This window comes from Arachis hypogaea, chromosome 18 (genome assembly GCF_003086295.3).
Source record: "Arachis hypogaea cultivar Tifrunner chromosome 18, arahy.Tifrunner.gnm2.J5K5, whole genome shotgun sequence".
NCBI classification, from domain to species: Eukaryota; Viridiplantae; Streptophyta; class Magnoliopsida; order Fabales; family Fabaceae; genus Arachis; species Arachis hypogaea.
In genome coordinates, this window is record NC_092053.1 from 26,859,090 (window position 1) to 26,878,846 (window position 19,757).

Genomic DNA, 19,757 nt, shown 5'->3' on the forward strand with positions numbered 1-19,757 from the left:
AAATTCCAACACTGGTTCACCATTATATGTTGCAACAAACATGAGTTGTAAATAATACAATGCGACATTTAAGAAACTCTGATAATGACAACATATTCTGAATGAGAGCACACAACAGCCAATTTAAGATAAGACGGATGAGATTTTGACCACCATAAAAAGATTCTAACCCAACCTGTGGGAATCAACAGACAAAGAACCAAATGCCCCCCTACCTTTAATGTTCTTCCTTACTCTTCAAATCCATATATTTGGCAGCTGATACTATGTAGTTATGTACCAACTAAAACACAATTAGAAACATAGTTTACATGGAATATCTCTCTCCATATTTGGCATATATAGTTATTAAATTAGTTAGAATTTTCCAAACTTAAAATCCCAAAAATAGAATAGAATTTATACAAAGGATTCAATTCCAATTTCCAAACAGTGAAATAACAGTCTATGACTAACTTATCAACGGCTAACCAAAGCTTTTAACACAATCTTAATTCTTAATCTACACATGACATTAGTACACAACAGTTAATTATTCTGTTAACTAACAAGTAAAATTTAGAAGAGATAGAAAATTGAAGGGAAAAAGTATATCAAAATCCAACCCCGGCGGGTGCTCCAACTCCGAGTGTTGGCGGCGGTGCGTGGGGCTTCTTCCAGAAGCACGCATCGGCTGCGAGCTTTGCCGTCGTCCTCATCGGCTCCGACTTGCAGCGCGTGAGCACAAATGGCTCGTAGCCAGCGTTGGATTTCGGTCCAGCTGCCAACTTCTGTTCAATCATCGCCGCCATCGACAATCCAGGCGCTGCCGGGAACGAGCACGACGACCGTCCCGGCTGTACTGGCGGCAGCGGAGCCGCAGCGCTTGCTTTCTTATCGACGCTATTTCTGCCTTCCACCGCCGCGTGGACCTTCCGTCCGGCGCCGGAATTTTTTCCGACAGGTCTCTCCGGTCTCCAGCGTATGAAATCGGTGCTGCAAACCCACGTCTCCTTCGATACCTCCATTGAAAGCTTCGGCTCGCACATCATCAGAAGCAAGCATTCCGGTAACGTTTCTTCCTTTTCTCTTTCTAATTCTGCTTCTTTCTCCTCGCCGTTTGACCCGATTTTTCGCTCCTCTGACCCGAGTCCGTTGTTTGGCTCAGATGCTTCGTTCGCCGGAGGTGTTACTTCCGGCAGTTGCGGCGGCGGTGTTTCTGCGGCCACGTTCTGTTGTTGCTCCTCTTCTGTTGAAGCTTCTTCATCTGTTAATGGTTCAGGCATTGTTGTCGTTTTGGGTTCTGCTTCGTCGTTTTGTTGCGGAGCTGTAAGGGTTTCTGCAATGGAATAAAGTTCTGAGCTTTCGTCGTTTTCTTGTTTCTTTTCCTCTTGAAGACTAGTTTCTTCCGGTTTATCGAGATCTGGATGGGGTTCTAGGGTTGAAACGCATGAAAAGTTTCCATCTTGATTGTGATTTTCTTCTTCTTCGTTTTCAACTTCAACTTGCTCTGTTTCTGTTTCTTCTCCTTCTTCGGTGTGCTGATTATTGCTTTCACGAGCTTCTTCACTGAATTCTGCGTTTGTTCTGCTTTCAATTTCGCAACTTTCCTGCACCGCTACTACTTCTTCTTCTTCTTCTTCTTCTTCTTCTTCTTCTTCTTCTTCTTCTTCTTCTTCTTCTTCTTCTGGCTGCTCCATAAGTGATGATGCTTGGTTGTGTTCTTCAATGTTCACAAAACCAGCTTCTGTTTCTCTTTCAGAAATGCTAATCCTTTCTTCTTCAGTTTTCATTAGCACTTCCTCGCCTTCCTCCATTTCAACTTCTTGTTCAGGTTCTCGTTCTTGCTTATCTACATCATCATCAACATTATTCTCCTCCTCCTCTTCTGCTACTTCTTCCTCCTCCTCATCATCTTGATGTTGATGTTGGTCTTTGTGAACAGGTGAATCCCAGAACCTGTTGGCCAAAGCTGCCATCTTAACAGGATCAGATCTGCACCTCATAAGCAATAAAGCGTTCTTCGGTGGAATACAAATGCTAACCCTTCCTTTCTCTTCTTCTTCCTCTTCTTCTTTCTCTTCCTTCTTCCCTTCCACAACATCAATGTCAATGTCCTCAAACACGTGCCTCCTATGGCTCCTCCCACCGAAATCACCACCACCACCATCATCATCATGATCATAATCTTCAACCTCATTCTCCTCCTCACCCATCACCACCTCAATCTCCCTCTCCTTCCCTTCTTGCAAAGCCAAATGCAGCCACCTTGCAAAAGCAGCACCACATGATGAACCCTCTCTTCCACCATGATGATGATGATGATGGTCATGATGATGATTCCCTTTGTCCCCTTTGTCTCTCATGCAAGAAGACCTACATGGGAAGAAGCAATTGAACTCCCTAAGAGCCTCACAAATGGTCAATGGAAGATGAACCCATTTCTGGTTATTCCTATGCTGCTGCTTCAAGTATGTAGCAGAAGAAGAACTATTCTGCCTCGTGAGATCTGAAGAGTTTGTTATTTGTCCTCCACCTTCTGTTGATGTTCTTCTGAAGCTAGCTTCACTTGTTGTTGTAGTTCTTCTCTTTGACTTTGACCTTGTGACCCTCATCTTCTTCCCTTGCTTCTTTGTCTTCACTCTCACTTGTCCAATGCAAGTGACTTTAGGTGAAGAAGGTTCAGGGTTCTCAAACCCACACCCTCTTCTCTTCCCTCCCACAGTTGCTGTTGCTGGGAACATTGGAGAAGCTTGGCCACCTCCTTTGATGCTTCCATTGCTTCTGAGCCTTCTGCTGAGGGAAGAAGACAGAGAAATCTGAGGAGGAGGGTCTCTGCTGGTTCTGCTTGGGCTGAGGAGTGACTTGGAAGAGAGCTTCATTGATGAAGAAGATAGCCTTGAAGTGAAGCATACAAAGAGCTCGCTTGTGCTGCTGCTACTATTGCTATTACTCCTATGGGGTCTTTCTGTCTCCATTGTCTCTCTTATTTTCTTCTTTTATATCTCAATTTTTGGTTTTTTTTTTTGTTGGGGGGGGGGGGGTGTGTGGAATTTGGAAGAAGACACTTTAGTGGTAGGATATGGCCAAGGAATGACAGAACAAGATTTTTCTTTTTTTTGAGAGAGTGGTAAAATAAGGATAATAAGGGTGAAGTGAATAATGGGGTTTGATAAATGAAGGAGCTTTGTGCTTTATTTTGTGGTGTTGTAAAGATATTGCAGAGAGATTGAAGGGTTATGCTTATGTTACGTGGTGTGTTAATGAGAGAAGAGAAAAGGGTTTAATGCCGGAGGGTGACGAAATGGTGTTTTATCTTTTGGCAAAACGGTGCTTGTGGGGTCCAGTTCCACTATGCCAATAATGCCCCTTCTTTTATTGGGGTGAAAATTCTTGGCTAAGATGATGATTACTGCCGTACTGGATTCACATTTATAATTATATGTAAACGTAATTTAGACTTGATTACATGCAGGTTGATAGAATGTCACACAATGTATGCAAAATGCACACAACATAATCCTGATGAATCATATTATGATTAAATCAAGTCAATGGAGAGTGTTGAATGATAGCTGATGGTGAAAACTTCAAAGTTCATCAAGTGTTGAGCAAGAAGAGAAAGGGAAAGTTAAAATTATCTGCTTGCACGAGACTTCTGGCAGATAAACAACTTTGGACTTTGGTAACGACAGAAAGTGATGTGGTTTAAAAAGAAAAGGAGAAAAAAAGGAAATACATGAGGGCGGGTGAGAAAAGGTTGAGTAAGAAATATCGGAAAAACAAGCATATTCTTTTTAGGCATGGATAAAGGAAATTTTGGTATCGTCTCCCGTCAATCTGAAGTGTACAAAAAGAAAATTTTCAGCAGAAAAAAATGGTATGCCAGATATTTTAATTAGAATATTTCTAGGACAAATCACATAGATAAATTAAATGGAGACAGATATTACACAATTTTACCAAAAGAAAAAACGTTACAAGGATCTATCAAAAAGACAATTTTATATAATTTGAATGAGCTTCATTCGAATTACACAATCCAAGAGTAATTCGAATCACAAGTGATTAACATAAATCGAATTGGATCAATTCGAATTATGCATGCATAGAATTTTAGGGTAATTCAAATCATTCCGATTTGAACTACACACGTGAGCCACACTAATTCGAATCAGCCAAATTTGAATTAACCCACCGTTTATTGCACATAGTAATTCGAAACAGCCTGTTTCGAATTACTCAAGGTTTAGACGGTCCATGATAATTCGAATTTCTCTCATTCAAATTACCAAACCTTTCTCTATAAATAGAGTTCGAATTGAGCTCATTCGAACTACAATCCCCAACCCCTGCCCCACTAAATCCCGGAAAAAATTCTTTCCCTACGACTCTAACAAAGTGTTCAACATTATATTCTGCTGATGGGGGATAACGCGAACCGACTTTATTGTTTGGATGGAGTCGCCCATATAGTTGGTGTCATCAATGAAGAGGTTAGTGTGCACTTTTTCTTTTAAAATAGGATTTAATGTGTTGTTTTTATATTTTTGCTTTTTGTTTGTTATAATGGTAGTCATTATTTACCGTTGTTAAGTTAGATAGAGTGGTTATATTAGTGGTTTATTAGTTTGTAGACATTCGACGGATCAATTTTTAATTTGGATAGTGATTACAAATAAATAGAAAATTATGAGTAGTAAGGATAATGGAGGGTGAAACTTATTTAGAGTAAGTTTTTTTTTTTTTTGTTAACATGAATAGTAATCATTGAAGTAAATTTTTTATGTTAATATTATATTATTTTTAAGAAAATATGTCTAAGAAAATATTTTTTTTATTAGGCCTAGTTTGATGTATATGTGATGTTATTTTCTATCTTAACACGTAACATTATTTGGTAGAGTATAAGTTGTATTATTTGGATTAAGATATGCATTAGGGAATGATGTTGTATAAATATGTTCCGAGCTGAGAGACAATCTGATATATTCTTTATGCAGCCCACCGATGTATCACGAGCATGCGACGACAGCAGGGTATGCGCCTGGACGAGAGGATCGTTCCATACTTGCATATGCCGGTTTATACCATCTTGCAAGGCTGAACGAGAGCTGGTTTAGGTTGGATGAGCCCCTGGTTAGTGCATTCGTGGAGCGATGGCGTCCGAAGATACACACATTTCAAATGTCGTTCGGGGAGTACATGATTACACTGCATGACGTGGTGTACCAGTTAGGGCTGCCGATCGATGGACATTATGTTAGTGGTTGCCTGATAGATTTTCATACATACATCGAGGGTGGTCGCCAAGCTTGGGCGTGGTTCGAGGAGCTACTGGGTGTATTGACTCCTGCAAACTGCATCCAGAAGTTTGCAGTGAATTGCAGCTGGTTCTAGGAGACACTCGGAGAGCTTTCTGATGGAGCCGATGAGCCCACTGTTAGGAGGTATGCCCGGGCCTATATCATGATGTTGTTGGAGAATCAGCTATTTGGTGATAAGTCCAGTACTCGCATTCACATTAGGTGGCTGCCATACGTAGCCAGGCTTGAGGATATGGGTGGGTACAACTGGGGATCAGCTGCTCTCTTATGGTTATACTAGTGCATGTGCTGCGTAGCAAACAGACAAGTGGTGAAGTTAGCCGGACTGTTATAGCTGCTTCACTCATGGATCTTCTGGCGATTTCCTAGATTCAAACCCACTGGATATGATACGTTCGGGTGGCCTTTGGCCTCGAGGTACTATTATATTCGAATGCTTTATTTGTCACAACTATTAGGTGTTAGGTTCATTATATGCTATTATTTTATCCTATTCACAATTTTTCTAATATATTATTTGGTGTTAGCTTCATTTAGTGATAACCTGGGTGTGGGTTGCAGGTGGTCAGGTCACAACTCTACAGCGAGCGAGAAGGGACCTCGAGTTGCGAGTTGGAGGCTCAGGATAGATCTCTTTTAGGCAGGGGATATGAGTATTTCAACCACTCCTTATAATTAAAATCTCTTTTAGATTAGCAACGCTGTATTATCAACGATGACGTTTCGTAACTATTTCTATTCACAGTTCATTTGGATGCCGTATAGCTCTCATGACGTAGTTCAGGTTGTACATCCGGAGATATTGGAGCATTGGCATACGACGTTATGGAGGTTTGTGATAGCGTTGATATATTTTGCTGTCATAGAGTGGCACTAGATAAATAGGGTGCTACCGCAGTTTGGTGGAGTACAACCTCGACCCCTAGCCGCACTAGACATCGACTTCTTGATGTCGAAGGATGGCAGATGTGGTGATCGTTGGTTCCCATACAGCTTGCAGTTTTGGCACCTTCATTGGGACAACCGGTGAAGTGCCTGAAAATATCCGCAATCACATGTCTAAACCCTGAGTGACACTCTATAACTACCAAGTGAGAAGGACCCAGTAGGCGTGGTTTCAGTGACAGTGAACTCAGAATTATCTCTGTCATACAAAGTCACTGTGAAACACCTAGATGTCTTCAGATTAGCCTCTATAGCCTTCACCAAATGTTGACTAAACTACTATCTGATTCCCAACTAGGCCTCTGTGTCTCTCCCCTTGTGAACAAATAGCTCGACCAACCTCTCGTACGTGGACTTCACCAGTGAACAAACCGGAAGGTTCCTGACTCACTTCAGTATGGAATTCACACACTCGGAGATATTCATCGTCGTTTGTCCGAATCTCCTACCCTCATCCCGATGCTGAGTCCACATCGCATACTCAATCTTGTTAGCCCAGTCCCACATGGAAGGGTCTTCGGTTTGTAGAATATCAAAACAGTAATCAAATTCAACGTTAGTCTTGGCATACGCCGCATTCACCAAAAGCCTCCGTGCATCCTTGCCCTTAAAAGTTAGGGCAAAATTTGCAGCCACGTCGAATACAGAATACACGGTATGTAGCAGGTGGTAGCCAACCTCCGTCGGGAGCCTCAAGTGCTACCTTGATACCGTTGTGCCAATCTGATATCACCAGAATACCCGGCTGTGGAGTCACATGATAGCAGAGGTGGGATAGAAAAAATGACCAGGACTTAGCATTCTCACCCTCCACGAGTGCAAATGTAATAGGCAGGATGTTGGAGTTTCCGTCTTGTGCAATCGCAACTAGCAACGTACCCCCGTATTTGCCGTACAAGTGGGTCCCGTCGACACTGACCAACGGCTTGCAATGCCGGAATGTCTCAATATGCGGTGGGAATGTCAAAAAAATTCGGTGAAAATAGGCTTGCGAGTCGTCCACCTGCCCACCCACTTGCACAGAACTCGTCCTTAACACTGCAACACTATTAGGCATCGTCATCTGCACACCTAAGACCCATCGTGGCAACTCATTATATGACTCATCCAAATGTCTATAAATATGTGTCACGACCTTCTGCTTAGCCAACCAAACCCTCCTATAAGTTGGCCTAAACCCGAAATGTGCCTCTCTCACATTCAACAGTACCTTGATACAGACGGCTGTATCAGCTCTAACCATTGGCAGTATGAAGGCCGAGATCACATGATAATCAAGACTCCTATGATCGCTCGAAATCGACATGGCCAGACAAGTATGAGGTTTATTGTACCGTTTTACCTCCCAAATACATCTACGCTGGTGGAGACTGATCCTAATCAACCATGTGTACCCGTTACCAAATTTCGTACACTTCCCAAGGTACGTGCGATAATCGAACTCCACCACTTTGTACTGTACCACGCGTTAGATGCTATATGTCTTCACGCTTAACACGGCCTCCACTTTATCCTTAAACTGCTGACCAACCTGAAACTCTGATAGACCTCTGGTACCCTGGTATCTCTGGTACCAAATCCAATAGGTTCGTCAGGAACTCCCTCCCGTCTCATGGCATCCAAGTCCAAAGATGAAAAGTGTGGAGGGGGGGGAGGGGGTACTGTTGAGTCCCTGAGCTGGACGCTCTACCAGCCCCAACTGGATTACTCGCTGCTATGTCATCACCGCTATCATCGGCAATGATGTCCGGCTCCACATCATCAACGTCATCATCATCCAGCAATGCATCATCTATACCATGCGGTGCCCCACGTTGTAATGAAACCGGCACCCTATCAATAATAGCAACTTCTCCGTCACCACTACGGTTAAGATCAACTGCAAAGGACGGGGAGAACCGCCATTTCCTGAGGTACAATCACAGGCACGGATGAAGATGCACCAACAGGTCTCAAACTAGAACAGGCTGTCGTTGCTGGAGTTTGGGTATTCCGGTTCGAACCATCTGAGCTAGAAACCACATCTACAAGCTTTGCCAATAACTCATGTGTCCTGACCTCGGAAAACTACCGATGACAATGGAACAGAACCTCCAAATCCTCGTCACTCCCTATGACAAACGAATCGTATTTCACATCATCTCACAGAACTGAAATCGGAATGCGATAGAATAACTTCTCAACCTGTTGTATACCCAGTTTCTGTATTGTAGAATTCACGAAATTAGCGAAGCTCGTTGTAGGTTTCAGAAAAATACTGAGGGAATTCTTATCAGTAAAATTAATACCAGAACGTATTTTTTTCTTAATCGACCCTCTATAGTGCATTAACACTAAAAAATTCTCCTCACTAGCCATTGTATTTCACTCTAATGGGAGGAATTCACGTTCACACCATATTTATACACGTCGGAGGCTAGATAATTCGAAGCAGTCAATTTTGAATTATATATATATAAATTGAAATAGACTCATTCAAATTACTAGGGCCCTCCTTGCATGCATAATTTGAAGCACTCTTATTTGAACTACCCTAAGACTACATGTATGCATAATTTGAATCATGCTAATTCGAATTACCCCAACACTACAAGCATGAATAATTCGAATTGGCCAAATTTGAATTACAAGCATCATTACTAATTCGAATTAGTGTTGGTTTGCCTAATTCGAATGGGTCTCATTCGAATTACATAAGAATGTGCTTTTGGAAGATCCAGATAACATTTTTCAATTTGGTAGAATTGTATAATTTGGTTCTCCATTTGGTTTAATTGTGTATTTTTCCCACATTTCTATTATTATTTATGGAAAATATTCTATTTAGTTAAACATGGGTGAAATTTCTAAAATATTTTATCACAATTTTTGGGTTAAGGAAGATGCTTTATAATTAAAAAACTCTTTTTATCAACAAAACCTCTGCAAAGTAATGAAAATTACATAAAAACTTGTTAAACAAGTAGCACCGGAAGTGTTTTATAATATTGGTAGTATTATCTATGCATAAATCATTATTTGTAATTATTAAATTTTAAATACTTTTAATCAGTATTCAAGTGGCTTAAAATAAAAAAATAATACACTAAAATTTTAGTTTAAAGAAATGTTAGTATTTTGCATATATTTTTGTTTTTCTTTAAGCATAGATGTACATGCACAAATCAAAATATTTTAGGTAAGCCATTTTTTGAAAATGTCGATCATAAAATATTGAAGATTAGTATTTGGGTGGGGAGGGGTAGCGCTGACAAAGTGGGATGGTTGCACTAGGTGAAGGGCAGGAATGGTGGGGGTGGGGAAATGGTGTGATGCTGATGAAATTACCGGAGAGATGAAAGAGAGAATGTGAGAATATATTTTGTAATTTCATAAACGAAACCAAAGTAAGTTAATAATTTCAAAAAGAATCCCGCTAGGAAGCCAATGAAGTATCTATACAATGGCTACAATGGGTTGTTTGTTAGGCCCAATATGAATTAAAAATGAGGATTAACCCCCTTTTACCCTAATTCACTAATGCCTGTTCAGTTTTGTTTTAACCCCTAAATTTAATTTTTCCCTAATTCCCCTTTTTTGAATGGAAGGTCACGCTAACCCCCCAAAACCCAACTGTCGCAGCTGAACATCCCGTCCCCGCAGCCGCTACGTGACCTGCAAACTGCGTCCGTGCCGATCAGAACTTCAGGGGCCAACCTCCATCGCTCCCGTCCTCCCTTGCTGGCAGTAACCGGTGCGCACTGTAACGGTTGAGCATCCCCCGCCGAATTGCCGCCTGACACAGAGCCTCCGTCGCGCGACCTCCCTCGCTGGAAGCAACTGCTTTGCAACGTCGCGGCTAAACACCCGGCCGCTGCATCCCCGCATGATCTGGAACCCCCATCTGCACCGACCCGACCTGCATCACCCAACCTCGTTCACGCTCGCCATCCTATGTCAACCGACGGCTTGGGTCTTCCCTCCTGCGTGACCATTGGATGGTTCACGGTTTCGTTGGTGTGCCTGCCCGACCACACCTACCATCATCGACGTTATACGGTTAGTGGCTTAATGTCTTGTTCTCATGATTCCTGTTTCTCCTGTTTCTAGTAGTGGATACTGTTTATCTTGCTGAGTTGTTCGATTGATCACAGTGAAAACCTAATTGGTTGCATGTTTAGTTTGTTGGAACTTGTTGAATAAAATTCTGATGTAGATGGTTACAATTGATTTAATGTTTGCGCGGGAAGAATTGCAAAAGCTTGGTTCAAATAGGACATTTTTCCCCTCGCTGTGTGGACCATTGTCGATCTCTAGTTGACACTGATAAGATGGTCACTTTAGCATGTTATCGGATGGTTGGTTTCCATCGACAATCACTTATTTGCCTAATTGTTTTTCTTTTCAGGGAATTTTTTTTTGTTTTCCTCGTAAGCAATTAATCTTATTATCTCAGTACTATTGAATATTCTCTGAGGTTGTGTAATTGTATATATGCTCACTAAGTCGCGCTTCGTATTGCGTAAGTCAATAAATTGAAAACATGTCTTCTTTTTCTATTTGATCATAGTTCAATATAACTTTGTTGCCTTGATTTTAGAAGTATGATTTGTTTTGACTTTGCCGATATCTTGATGTACACATGATGAGTTAAAGTGCGACTAGGTTGGTTAATTTACCAAACCTTTGGATGGTCGATTTTCATGATGGTGACTGCTATATTCATCTTAGTACATTATAAGCTTGTTTGAATGAGTTGTTGTTTGATGGGTCTCTTTTTTTGTAAGTAAGACAATGCATATATGATGTTAATTATATTAACCGTTTATTTAGTTTGAAAAAGTTCAAGTTAGATTTTACTATCACACATACCACTTACTTTAATTTTATTATGAACATATCAGATAAAGAGATTAATGTTCTTATATTTGGTATTAAATTAGTTTATTTAACTATAGAACATATATAAAAGATGTTAGGTGTGAAGGGTTTTAATTTTGTACTAAAAGAAAGGACAAGATATGGGTCCAGTAGTGTGTATGGTTGTTCACTAAGACCAGTAGCCATGAATAAAATTGATAATGCAACCATGTAGTGTATCTCAGGAGTTGATATTATAATATTTGTATGAATTAGATCATTTGAAGGCATATAAAAGCACAAAAGTCACCGCTTCCCTATTGCCTTTTTGTTGTTTTTATCTTCAAGTGGCTATGTTCTGTTTCATGAAGGCATGGAAGTGTCCTTACTCACTAATCTTCCAAGAAAGCTTGATTTTTCTATCAAAAATTACTAATCTTACAGAAATACTACTAATCTATATCCTCTAATTTTAATTATGTATATATCTTGTTATTTAAATGTATGACTTATTGAATACTAAAAAGACCAATGTTATATGACTAGTAAATATGAATAGTTTTAGTCCATAGATGGTTGATTTTCATATATGGGAAGTTTACTGTGTTAGTATTTTGTTTGAGTATGGTGATGTTTGAGGGTTGTCTTGTATTTTAGTAAGAAAATGTATACATGGTCCCTAGAGCGTACTCCGAACTCGGATATTCATTCCTGGATTGACATGGAACAGATGGTTATGTCAATAAATATCTGGATGGTTGAATTGCACTAGTTTATGCATGTCCTTTTTTTAGGTAAGAATATGTGTATATGTTGCCCAAAGTGGGCTTCAGAATCAAATATTTATTCTACGGTCCATATGAAATGGATGGTTACTATTTCATACTATTAAGATGGTTATTTTTATCTGTATATGTTGCTCTTCGGGTGTGCCATATTATTGCGTTGATTGAATCTACTCTTCTTTGTTGGTGGTTACGTTTATAATGGGTTGGGTGCGTCTCCTAGACCTAGTAAATAGTTGCTTAAGGCATCCTGTCTCTTCATGATAAGTAAACTGGGTTTTTCATAATTATGCTGTGACTGTTATCTGATTCGATGATGTTCTCGTTCTTTCATGGTTGAGGTAGTTGACTTGTTTTTTTAAGAGGCATATTCAATCTTGTGTACTTTTGTTGCAGTGGTTAATTCCTAATTGTTGGAGGGGCTATTGGTGGGTGTATGCATTTGAGGTTGAAGGTTGTAGAAGGCTTAGAGAAGGGGGGGTTGAATCTATGGCCTTCTTCTATGTTACTGAAATAACCTTTAAAAAAAAACTTTCTTTCTGAATCTGTTTGAACTCAGCAGCGAAAAATTTATGAGACAATTTCATTTTTTCTAATGAATATCAGAAAATAGAACAGAGCAGGAAAGAGAGAAGCTGACACCATCATATATCCTGGTTCGGTTGCTGATGAGCGGATATTTTATACGCTTTTTGGGGATAATTTCATATAGTTTTGAGTATGTTCTAGTTAGTTTTTAGTTTATTTCCAGTAGTTTTTAGGAAAAATTCATATTTCTGGACTTTACTATGAGTTGGGTGTTTTTCTGTAATTTCAGGTATTTTTCTGGCTGAAATTGAAGGAGCTGAGCAAAAATCTGATTCAGGCTGAAAAAGAACTGCTGATGCTGCTGGATTCTGACCTCCCTGCACTCAAATTGGATTTTCTGGAGCTACAGAACTCGAAATGGCATGCTTCCAATTGCATTGGAAAGTAGACATCCAGGGCTTTCCATAAATATATAATAGTCCATACTTTGCACAAGGATAGACGATGTAAACTGGCGTTTAACGCCAGTTCTCTGCCCAATTCTGGCGTCCAGCGCCAGAAAAGGATAAAAAACTGGAGTTAAACGCCCAAACTGGCACAAAAACTGGCGTTCAACTCCACAAATGGCCTCTGCACGTGAATTGCTTAAAGTCTCAGCCCCAGCACACACCAAGTGGGCCCCAGCACACCAAGTGGGCCCCAGAAGTGGATCTCTGCATCATCCATCATAGTCCACTCATATTTTGTAACCCTAGGCTACTGGTTTAGTATTTAAACAACTTTTAGAGACTTATTTTGTATCTCATGACATTTTCAGATCAAAACTTTGTATTCTCTGACGGCATGAGTCTCTAAACCCCATTGTTGGGGGTGAGGAGCTCTGCTGTGTCTTGATGAATTAATGCAAGTATTTCTGTTTTCCATTCAAACACGCTTGTTCCTATCTAAGATGTTCATTCACGCTTAACTGTGATGAAGGTGATGATCAGTGACATTCATCACCTTCCTCAACCATGAACGTGTGCCTGACAACCACCTTCGTTCTATATCCGATTGAATGAGTATCTCTGAGATCTCTTAATCAGAATCTCCGTGGTATAAGCTAGAACTGATGGCAGCATTCATGAGAATCCGGAAAGTCTAAACCTTGTCTGTGGTATTCCGAGTAGGATTCAAGGATTGAATGACTGTGACGAGCTTCAAACTCTTGAAGGCTGGGCGTTAGTGACAGACGCAAAAGGATAGTAAATCCTATTCCAACCGGATCGAGAACCAACCGGTGATTAGCCGTGCTGTGACAGAGCGCGTGAGCGTAGTTTTCACTGGGAGGACGGAAGGTAGCCATTGACAACGGTGATCCACCAACACACAGCTTGCCATAGGGGGACGTGCGTGCGTGAACAAGAAGACAGAGGAAAGCAGAGATTCAGAAGACAAAGCATCTCCAAAACTCCAACATATTCTCCATTACTGCACGACAAGTAATTTTTAATTCATGCTCTACTGGTTACTCACAATTCAATTGATAAACATAATTGACTTCCTGACTAAGATTTATAAGATAACCATAGATTGCTTCAAACTAACAATCTCCGTGGGATTCGACCCTTACTCACGTAAGGTATTACTTGGACGACCCAGTGCACTTGCTGGTCATGTGTGCGAAATTGTAAGAGAGTAACAATTTTGTGCACCAAGTTTTTGGCGCCGTTGCCGGGGATTGTTCGTGTTTGAACAACTGACGGATTATTTTGTTGCTTAGATTAGGAAAAATCTTTCTTTTTTTTGGTTTAGAGTCTTTTATTAATTACCCCTTGTTAAAATACTTTAAACTTATAGCTCAGTTATTTAGAACGTGGTGTTTATGTTCATGATAATTGGCTATCATATTTTTAAAAACCTTTTTCAAAAATAATTTTTCTATTAAATCCTGTGCCAAACTTTAAGTTTGGTGTTTTCAAAAATAATCTTTCTTAAAATTTTTGAAGGTCCCATAACTCATTTGGCTAGAACATTAATTTGATTGGGTTAGAATCTTTTATACTCTTTTCAAAACCTTCTTTTTCAAAAATATTTTTTTTTATTAAATCTTGTGCCAAACTTTAAGTTTGGTGTTTTCTTGTTAATTCCCCTTTGATTTTCGAAAATTTTGGTTTGGTTTTCTAAAAATTTTAAGTTTGGTGTTCTTCCTTCATGTTCTTGTGTTCTTGTGAGTCTTCAAAGTGTTCTTGAGTTTCCTTGTGTCTTGATCTTAAAATTTTTAAGTTTGGTGTTCCTTGGTGTTTTCCCTCCAAAATTTTCAAAAACAAGGAGCATTAGATCTAAAAAAATTTTAAATCTTGTACTATCTTATTGTTTTTCTCTCTCCTCACTAAATTCAAAAATATCTTTTCAAAATATCTCTTCTAACTTCCTAACTTCTTATCTTTTCAAATTTGTTTCAACTAACTAACTAACTTTTTGTTTGTTTCTTAATTTTCTCAAAACTACCTAACTAACTCTCTCTCTCTAATTTTCGAAAATATCTTCCCTCTTTTTCAAAAATTTCGTTTTTTTTAACTAATTATTTTTAATTTTTTTCGAAAAAAAAATTTATTTCAAAATTCAAATTCTTTTTAGTTATTTTATTTTATTTAAGTATTTACTTCTTATAAAATAAAATAAATAAAAAGGTAAATCAGTCCAAGTTATATCCATAGATCCATCATGGACATAAGTGGAGATGGACAGTCCAGGAGGACTTTGGGGTCATATTCTAACCCCTCTACTGCTTCGTATGGGAGTAGCATATGCATACCCTCCATTGGAGTTAGTAGCTTTGAGTTGAATCCTCAGCTCATTATCATGGTGCAGCAAAGTTGCCAGTATTCCGGTCTTCCACAGGAAGAACCTACAGAGTTTCTGGCACAATTTTTATAAATTGCTGACACAGTACATGATAAGGAAATAGATCAGGATGTCTACAGACTATTACTGTTTCCATTTGTTGTAAAAGATCAAGCTAAAAGGTGGTTAAATAACCAACCTAAGGCCAGCATAAGAACATGGAAACAGCTGACAGAAAAATTCCTGAATCAATATTTCCCTCCAAAAAGGATGACACAGCTAAGGCTGGACATCCAAGGCTTTAAACAAGGAGATAATGAATCTCTTTATGATGCCTGGGAGAGATACAGAGAGATGCTACGAAAATGCCCCTCTGAAATGTTTTCAGAGTGGGTTCAGTTAGACATCTTCTACTATGGGCTTGCAGAAGGAGCTCAGATGTCTTTAGATTACTCAGCTGGTGGATCTATCCATATGAGAAAGACAATTGAAGAAGCTCAAGAGCTCATTGATACAGTTGCCAGGAATCAGCATCTGTATCTAAGCAGCAACCCTTCCATGAATGAAGAGGTTAAAACAGTAACTGCTGAATTCAGTACTGTAAAACAAGCTGCTGAATTCAATCATCAATTAGATTTTCTAACAAAGCAGCTAGCTAAATTCAAAGACAGGTTACAGGAGACAAGGATAGCTAATATACATATGGAAGAACAGTTTAAGCAAACAAAGTAGCAGCTATCAAAGCAAATAGCAGAAGAATGCCAAGCAGTTCAATTAAGAAGTGGGAAAACATTAAATGCCCCACCTCAAGGCATCAAAAATTCAAGAAATGAGCAACCCACCAAATATCCCCCTGAGGACAGTAAGAGCCCAGGGAAAAATAATTCTGGCACTAAAACGCCAGAAAATGGGTGGAAGGCTGGCGCTGAACGCCCAGACCATGCCCAAAACTGGCGTTCAGCGCCAGAAACAAGGCAGGATTGGCGTTCAACGCCAGAAATGGGCAAGAATCTGGCGTTGAACGCCCAACAGGGGCACATTTTTGGCGTTCAGGCGCCAGGAACAGACAGTGAGTTGGCGTCTAACGTCACTCCAGCTTCTAACTCTGGTACGCAATTGCCAGAGAGGGATCAGACACACATAAGTGCTGATAACAACCCCTCTAAAAAGGCTTCTTTAACCACTAAGGTTGAGGAATATAAAGCCAAGATACCTTATCCTCAAAAACTCCGGAAAGAGGAGCAGGATAAGCAATTTGCTCGCTTTGCAGATTATCTAAGGACTCTTGAAATAAAGATTCCATTTGCAGAGGCACTTGAGCAAATACCTTCTTATGCCAAGTTCATGAAAGAGATCTTGAGTCATAAAAAGGAGTGGAGAGAAACAGAAAGAGTTCTCCTCACTGAAGAATGCAGTGCAGTCATTCTGAAAAGCTTTCCTGAAAAGCTTAAAGACCCTGGGAGTTTTCTGATACCATGCATATTAGAAGGTGATTGCACCAAGACAGCTTTATGCGATCTTGGGGCAAGCATCAACCTAATACCTGCATCCACTATCAGGAAGCTTGGCTTAACTGAAGAAGTTAAACCAACCCGGATATGTCTCCAACTTGCTGATGGTTCCACTAAATACCCATCAGGCGTGATTGAGGACATGATTGTCAGAGTTGGGCCATTCGCCTTTCCCACTGACTTTGTTGTGCTGGAAATGGAGGAGCACAAGAGTGCCACTCTCATTCTAGGAAGACCCTTCCTAGCAACTGGACGATCCCTCATTGACGTCCAACAAGGGGAAATAACCCTGAGAGTCAACGATGACGAGTTCAAGTTGAACGCTGTCAAAGCCATGCAGCATCCAGACACATCAACAGACTGCATGAAAGTTGACCTTATTGACTCTTTGGTAGAAGAGATCAACATGGCTGAGAGTCTCGAATCAGAGTTGGAAGACATCTTTAAAGATGTTCAGCCTGATTTGGAGGATTCAGGGGACATGAAAGAGCCTCTGAACTTTCTTCTGAAAGCGGAAAAACCTCCTAAACCAGAGCTCAAGCCACTGCCACCATCCTTGAAATATGCATTTCTAGGAGAAGGTGACACTTTTCCAGTGATCATAAGCTCTGCTTTAAATTCACAGGAAGAGGAAGCACTTATTCAAGTGCTAAGGACACACAAGACAGCTCTTGGGTGGTCCATAGGTGACCTTAAAGGCATAAGCCCAGCTAGATGCATGCACAAAATCCTATTGGAGGATAATGCCAAACCAGTGGTTCAACCACAGAGGCGGCTAAATCCAGCCATGAAGGAAGTGGTGCAGAAAGAAGTCACCAAATTACTAGAGGCTGGGATTATTTATCCCATTTCTGATAGCCCCTGGGTGAGCCCTGTTCAAGTCGTCCCAAAAAAGGGAGGCATGACAGTGATTCATAATGAAAAAAATGAACTGGTTCCTACAAGAACAGTTACAGGGTGGCGCATGTGTATTGACTACAGAAGGCTCAATACAGCCACCAAAAAGGATAATTTTCCTTTACCATTCATAGACCAGATGCTAGAGAGACTAGCAGGTCATGATTACTACTGCTTTTTGGATGGCTACTCAGGCTATAACCAGATTACAGTAGATCCCCAGGATCAAGAGAAAATAGCATTCACATGTCCATCCGGAGTGTTTGCTTATAGAAGGATGCCCTTTGGGCTATGCAATGCACCTGCAACCTTCCAGAGATGCATGCTCTCTATTTTCTCTAATATGGTGGAAAAATTTCTGGAAGTCTTCATGGATGACTTCTCAGTATATGGAGACTCATTCAGCTCCTGTCTTGATCACCTGAAACTTGTTCTGAAAAGATGCCAAGAAACCAACCTAGTTTTAAACTGGGAAAAGTGTCACTTCATGGTGACTGAAGGAATTGTTCTTGGGCATAAAATCTCAAACAAGGGAATAGAGGTGGATCAAGCAAAAATAGAGGTAATTGAAAAATTACCACCACCTGCCAATGTTAAGGCAATCAGAAGCTTTCTGGGGCATGCAGGATTCTATAGGAGGTTTATAAAGGATTTTTCAAAAATCTCAAAACCTCTAAGCAATCTGCTAGCTGCTGACACGCCATTTGTGTTTGACACAGCATGCCTGCAGGCGTTTGAAACGCTGAAAGCTAAGCTGGTCACAGTACCAGTCATTTCTGCACCAGACTGGACATTGCCGTTTGAGTTAATGTGTGATGCCAGTGATCATGCCATTGGTGCAGTATTGGGACAGAGGCATGACAAGCTTCTGCATGTCATTTATTATGCCAGTCGCGTTCTAAATGATGCCCAGAAAAATTACACAACCACAGAAAAAGAACTACTTGCAGTGGTTTACGCCATTGACAAGTTCAGATCATACTTAGTAGGATCAAAAGTGATTGTGTATACTGACCATGCTGCTCTTAAATATCTACTCACAAAGCAGGATTCAAAACCCAGGCTCATCAGATGGGTATTGCTTCTGCAAGAGTTTGATATAGAAATAAGAGACAGAAAAGGGACAGAGAACCAAGTAGCTGATCATCTGTCCCGGATAGAGCCAGTGGAAGGGACGTCCCTCCCCTTCCCTGAGATCTCTGAGACGTTCCCTGATGAGCATCTATTTGCCATTCAGGAAGCACCATGGTTTGCCGATATTGCAAACTATAAAGCTGCAAGGTTCATACCCAAGGAGTACAATAGAATACAAAAAAAGAAACTAATTACTGATGCAAAGTACTACTTGTGGGATGAGCCCTATCTCTTTAAGAGATGTGCAGACGGAATTATCCGTAGGTGTGTCCCCAGAGAGGAAGCGCAGAGAATCCTATGGCATTGCCATGGATCTCAATATGGAGGCCATTTCGGAGGTGAGCGAACAGCCACCAAGGTTCTCCAATGTGGCTTCTATTGGCCCACACTCTATAAAGATTCCCGAGAGTTTGTACGTAATTGTGACAGTTGCCAAAGAGCTGGTAATCTGCCTCATGGTTATGCCATGCCTCAACAAGGAATCTTGGAAATAGAGTTGTTTGATGTATGGGGAATTGACTTCATGGGACCTTTCCCACCATCATACTCAAACACTTATATTCTGGTGGCAGTTGACTATGTATCAAAATGGGTTGAGGCTATTGCCACACCCACCAATGATACTAAAATAGTGCTGAAGTTCCTCCAGAAACATATCTTTAGCAGGTTTGGTGTCCCTAGAGTGTTAATCAGTGATGGGGGCACTCACTTCTACAATAAACAGCTTTACTCTGCCATGGTTCGGTATGGAATTCGCCACAAAGTGGCCACTCCATATCATCCACAAACCAATGGGCAGGCTGAAGTCTCTAACAGAGAATTAAAGAGAATCCTGGAACGGACAGTAAATACCCGTAGAAAGGATTGGGCAAAGAGCTTGGATGATGCTCTGTGGGCTTACAGAACAGCATTCAAGACCCCTATAGGGACCTCTCCATACCAACTCGTGTATGGTAAGGCATGCCACTTGCCCGTGGAACTGGAAC

At 40.5% G+C, this 19,757-nt stretch overlaps 3 protein-coding genes across 3 annotated transcripts; 1 reads left to right on the plus strand and 2 right to left on the minus strand.

Moving 5' to 3' along the window:
• Positions 1-306: 306 nt before the first annotated feature.
• Positions 307-3,749, minus strand: LOC112770755 (uncharacterized). Its single transcript, XM_025815151.3, has one exon. The coding sequence runs from the start codon at positions 2,955-2,957 to the stop codon at positions 594-596; it is 2,364 nt and encodes a 787-aa protein (XP_025670936.1). The 5' UTR covers positions 2,958-3,749; the 3' UTR covers positions 307-593.
• A 1,240-nt stretch (positions 3,750-4,989) lies between these two features.
• On the plus strand, positions 4,990-5,946 carry LOC140181325 (protein MAIN-LIKE 2-like). The gene is made up of 3 exons (XM_072224864.1): positions 4,990-5,241; positions 5,380-5,576; positions 5,868-5,946. Exons 1-3 carry the CDS (start codon positions 4,990-4,992, stop codon positions 5,944-5,946), a joined length of 528 nt encoding a protein of 175 aa, XP_072080965.1.
• A 692-nt stretch (positions 5,947-6,638) lies between these two features.
• LOC112769818 (uncharacterized) lies at positions 6,639-7,865 on the minus strand. The gene is made up of 3 exons (XM_025814283.1): positions 7,783-7,865; positions 6,904-7,627; positions 6,639-6,857 (listed from the first exon to the last, which is right to left on the minus strand). Exons 1-3 carry the CDS (start codon positions 7,863-7,865, stop codon positions 6,639-6,641), a joined length of 1,026 nt encoding a protein of 341 aa, XP_025670068.1.
• Positions 7,866-19,757: the final 11,892 nt, after the last annotated feature.

Excerpts from the sequence above, each read along its gene's own strand:
- LOC112770755 (XM_025815151.3), bottom strand. The coding sequence starts at position 2,957 with ATGGAGACAGAAAGACCCCATAGGAGTAATAGCAATAGTAGCAGCAGC.
- LOC140181325 (XM_072224864.1), top strand. The coding sequence starts at position 4,990 with ATGTATCACGAGCATGCGACGACAGCAGGGTATGCGCCTGGACGAGAG. Across the intron at positions 5,242-5,379 it reads TGCCGATCGATGGACATTAT|GAGACACTCGGAGAGCTTTC; the intron begins GTTAGTGGTTGC and ends AGCTGGTTCTAG. Across the intron at positions 5,577-5,867 it reads GGATCAGCTGCTCTCTTATG|GTGGTCAGGTCACAACTCTA; the intron begins GTTATACTAGTG and ends TGTGGGTTGCAG.
- LOC112769818 (XM_025814283.1), bottom strand. The coding sequence starts at position 7,865 with ATGAGACGGGAGGGAGTTCCTGACGAACCTATTGGATTTGGTACCAGA. Across the intron at positions 7,628-7,782 it reads GAGGTCTATCAGAGTTTCAG|GATCAGTCTCCACCAGCGTA; the intron begins GTTGGTCAGCAG and ends ATGGTTGATTAG. Across the intron at positions 6,858-6,903 it reads TACCACCTGCTACATACCGT|GGCAAGGATGCACGGAGGCT; the intron begins GTATTCTGTATT and ends CTAACTTTTAAG.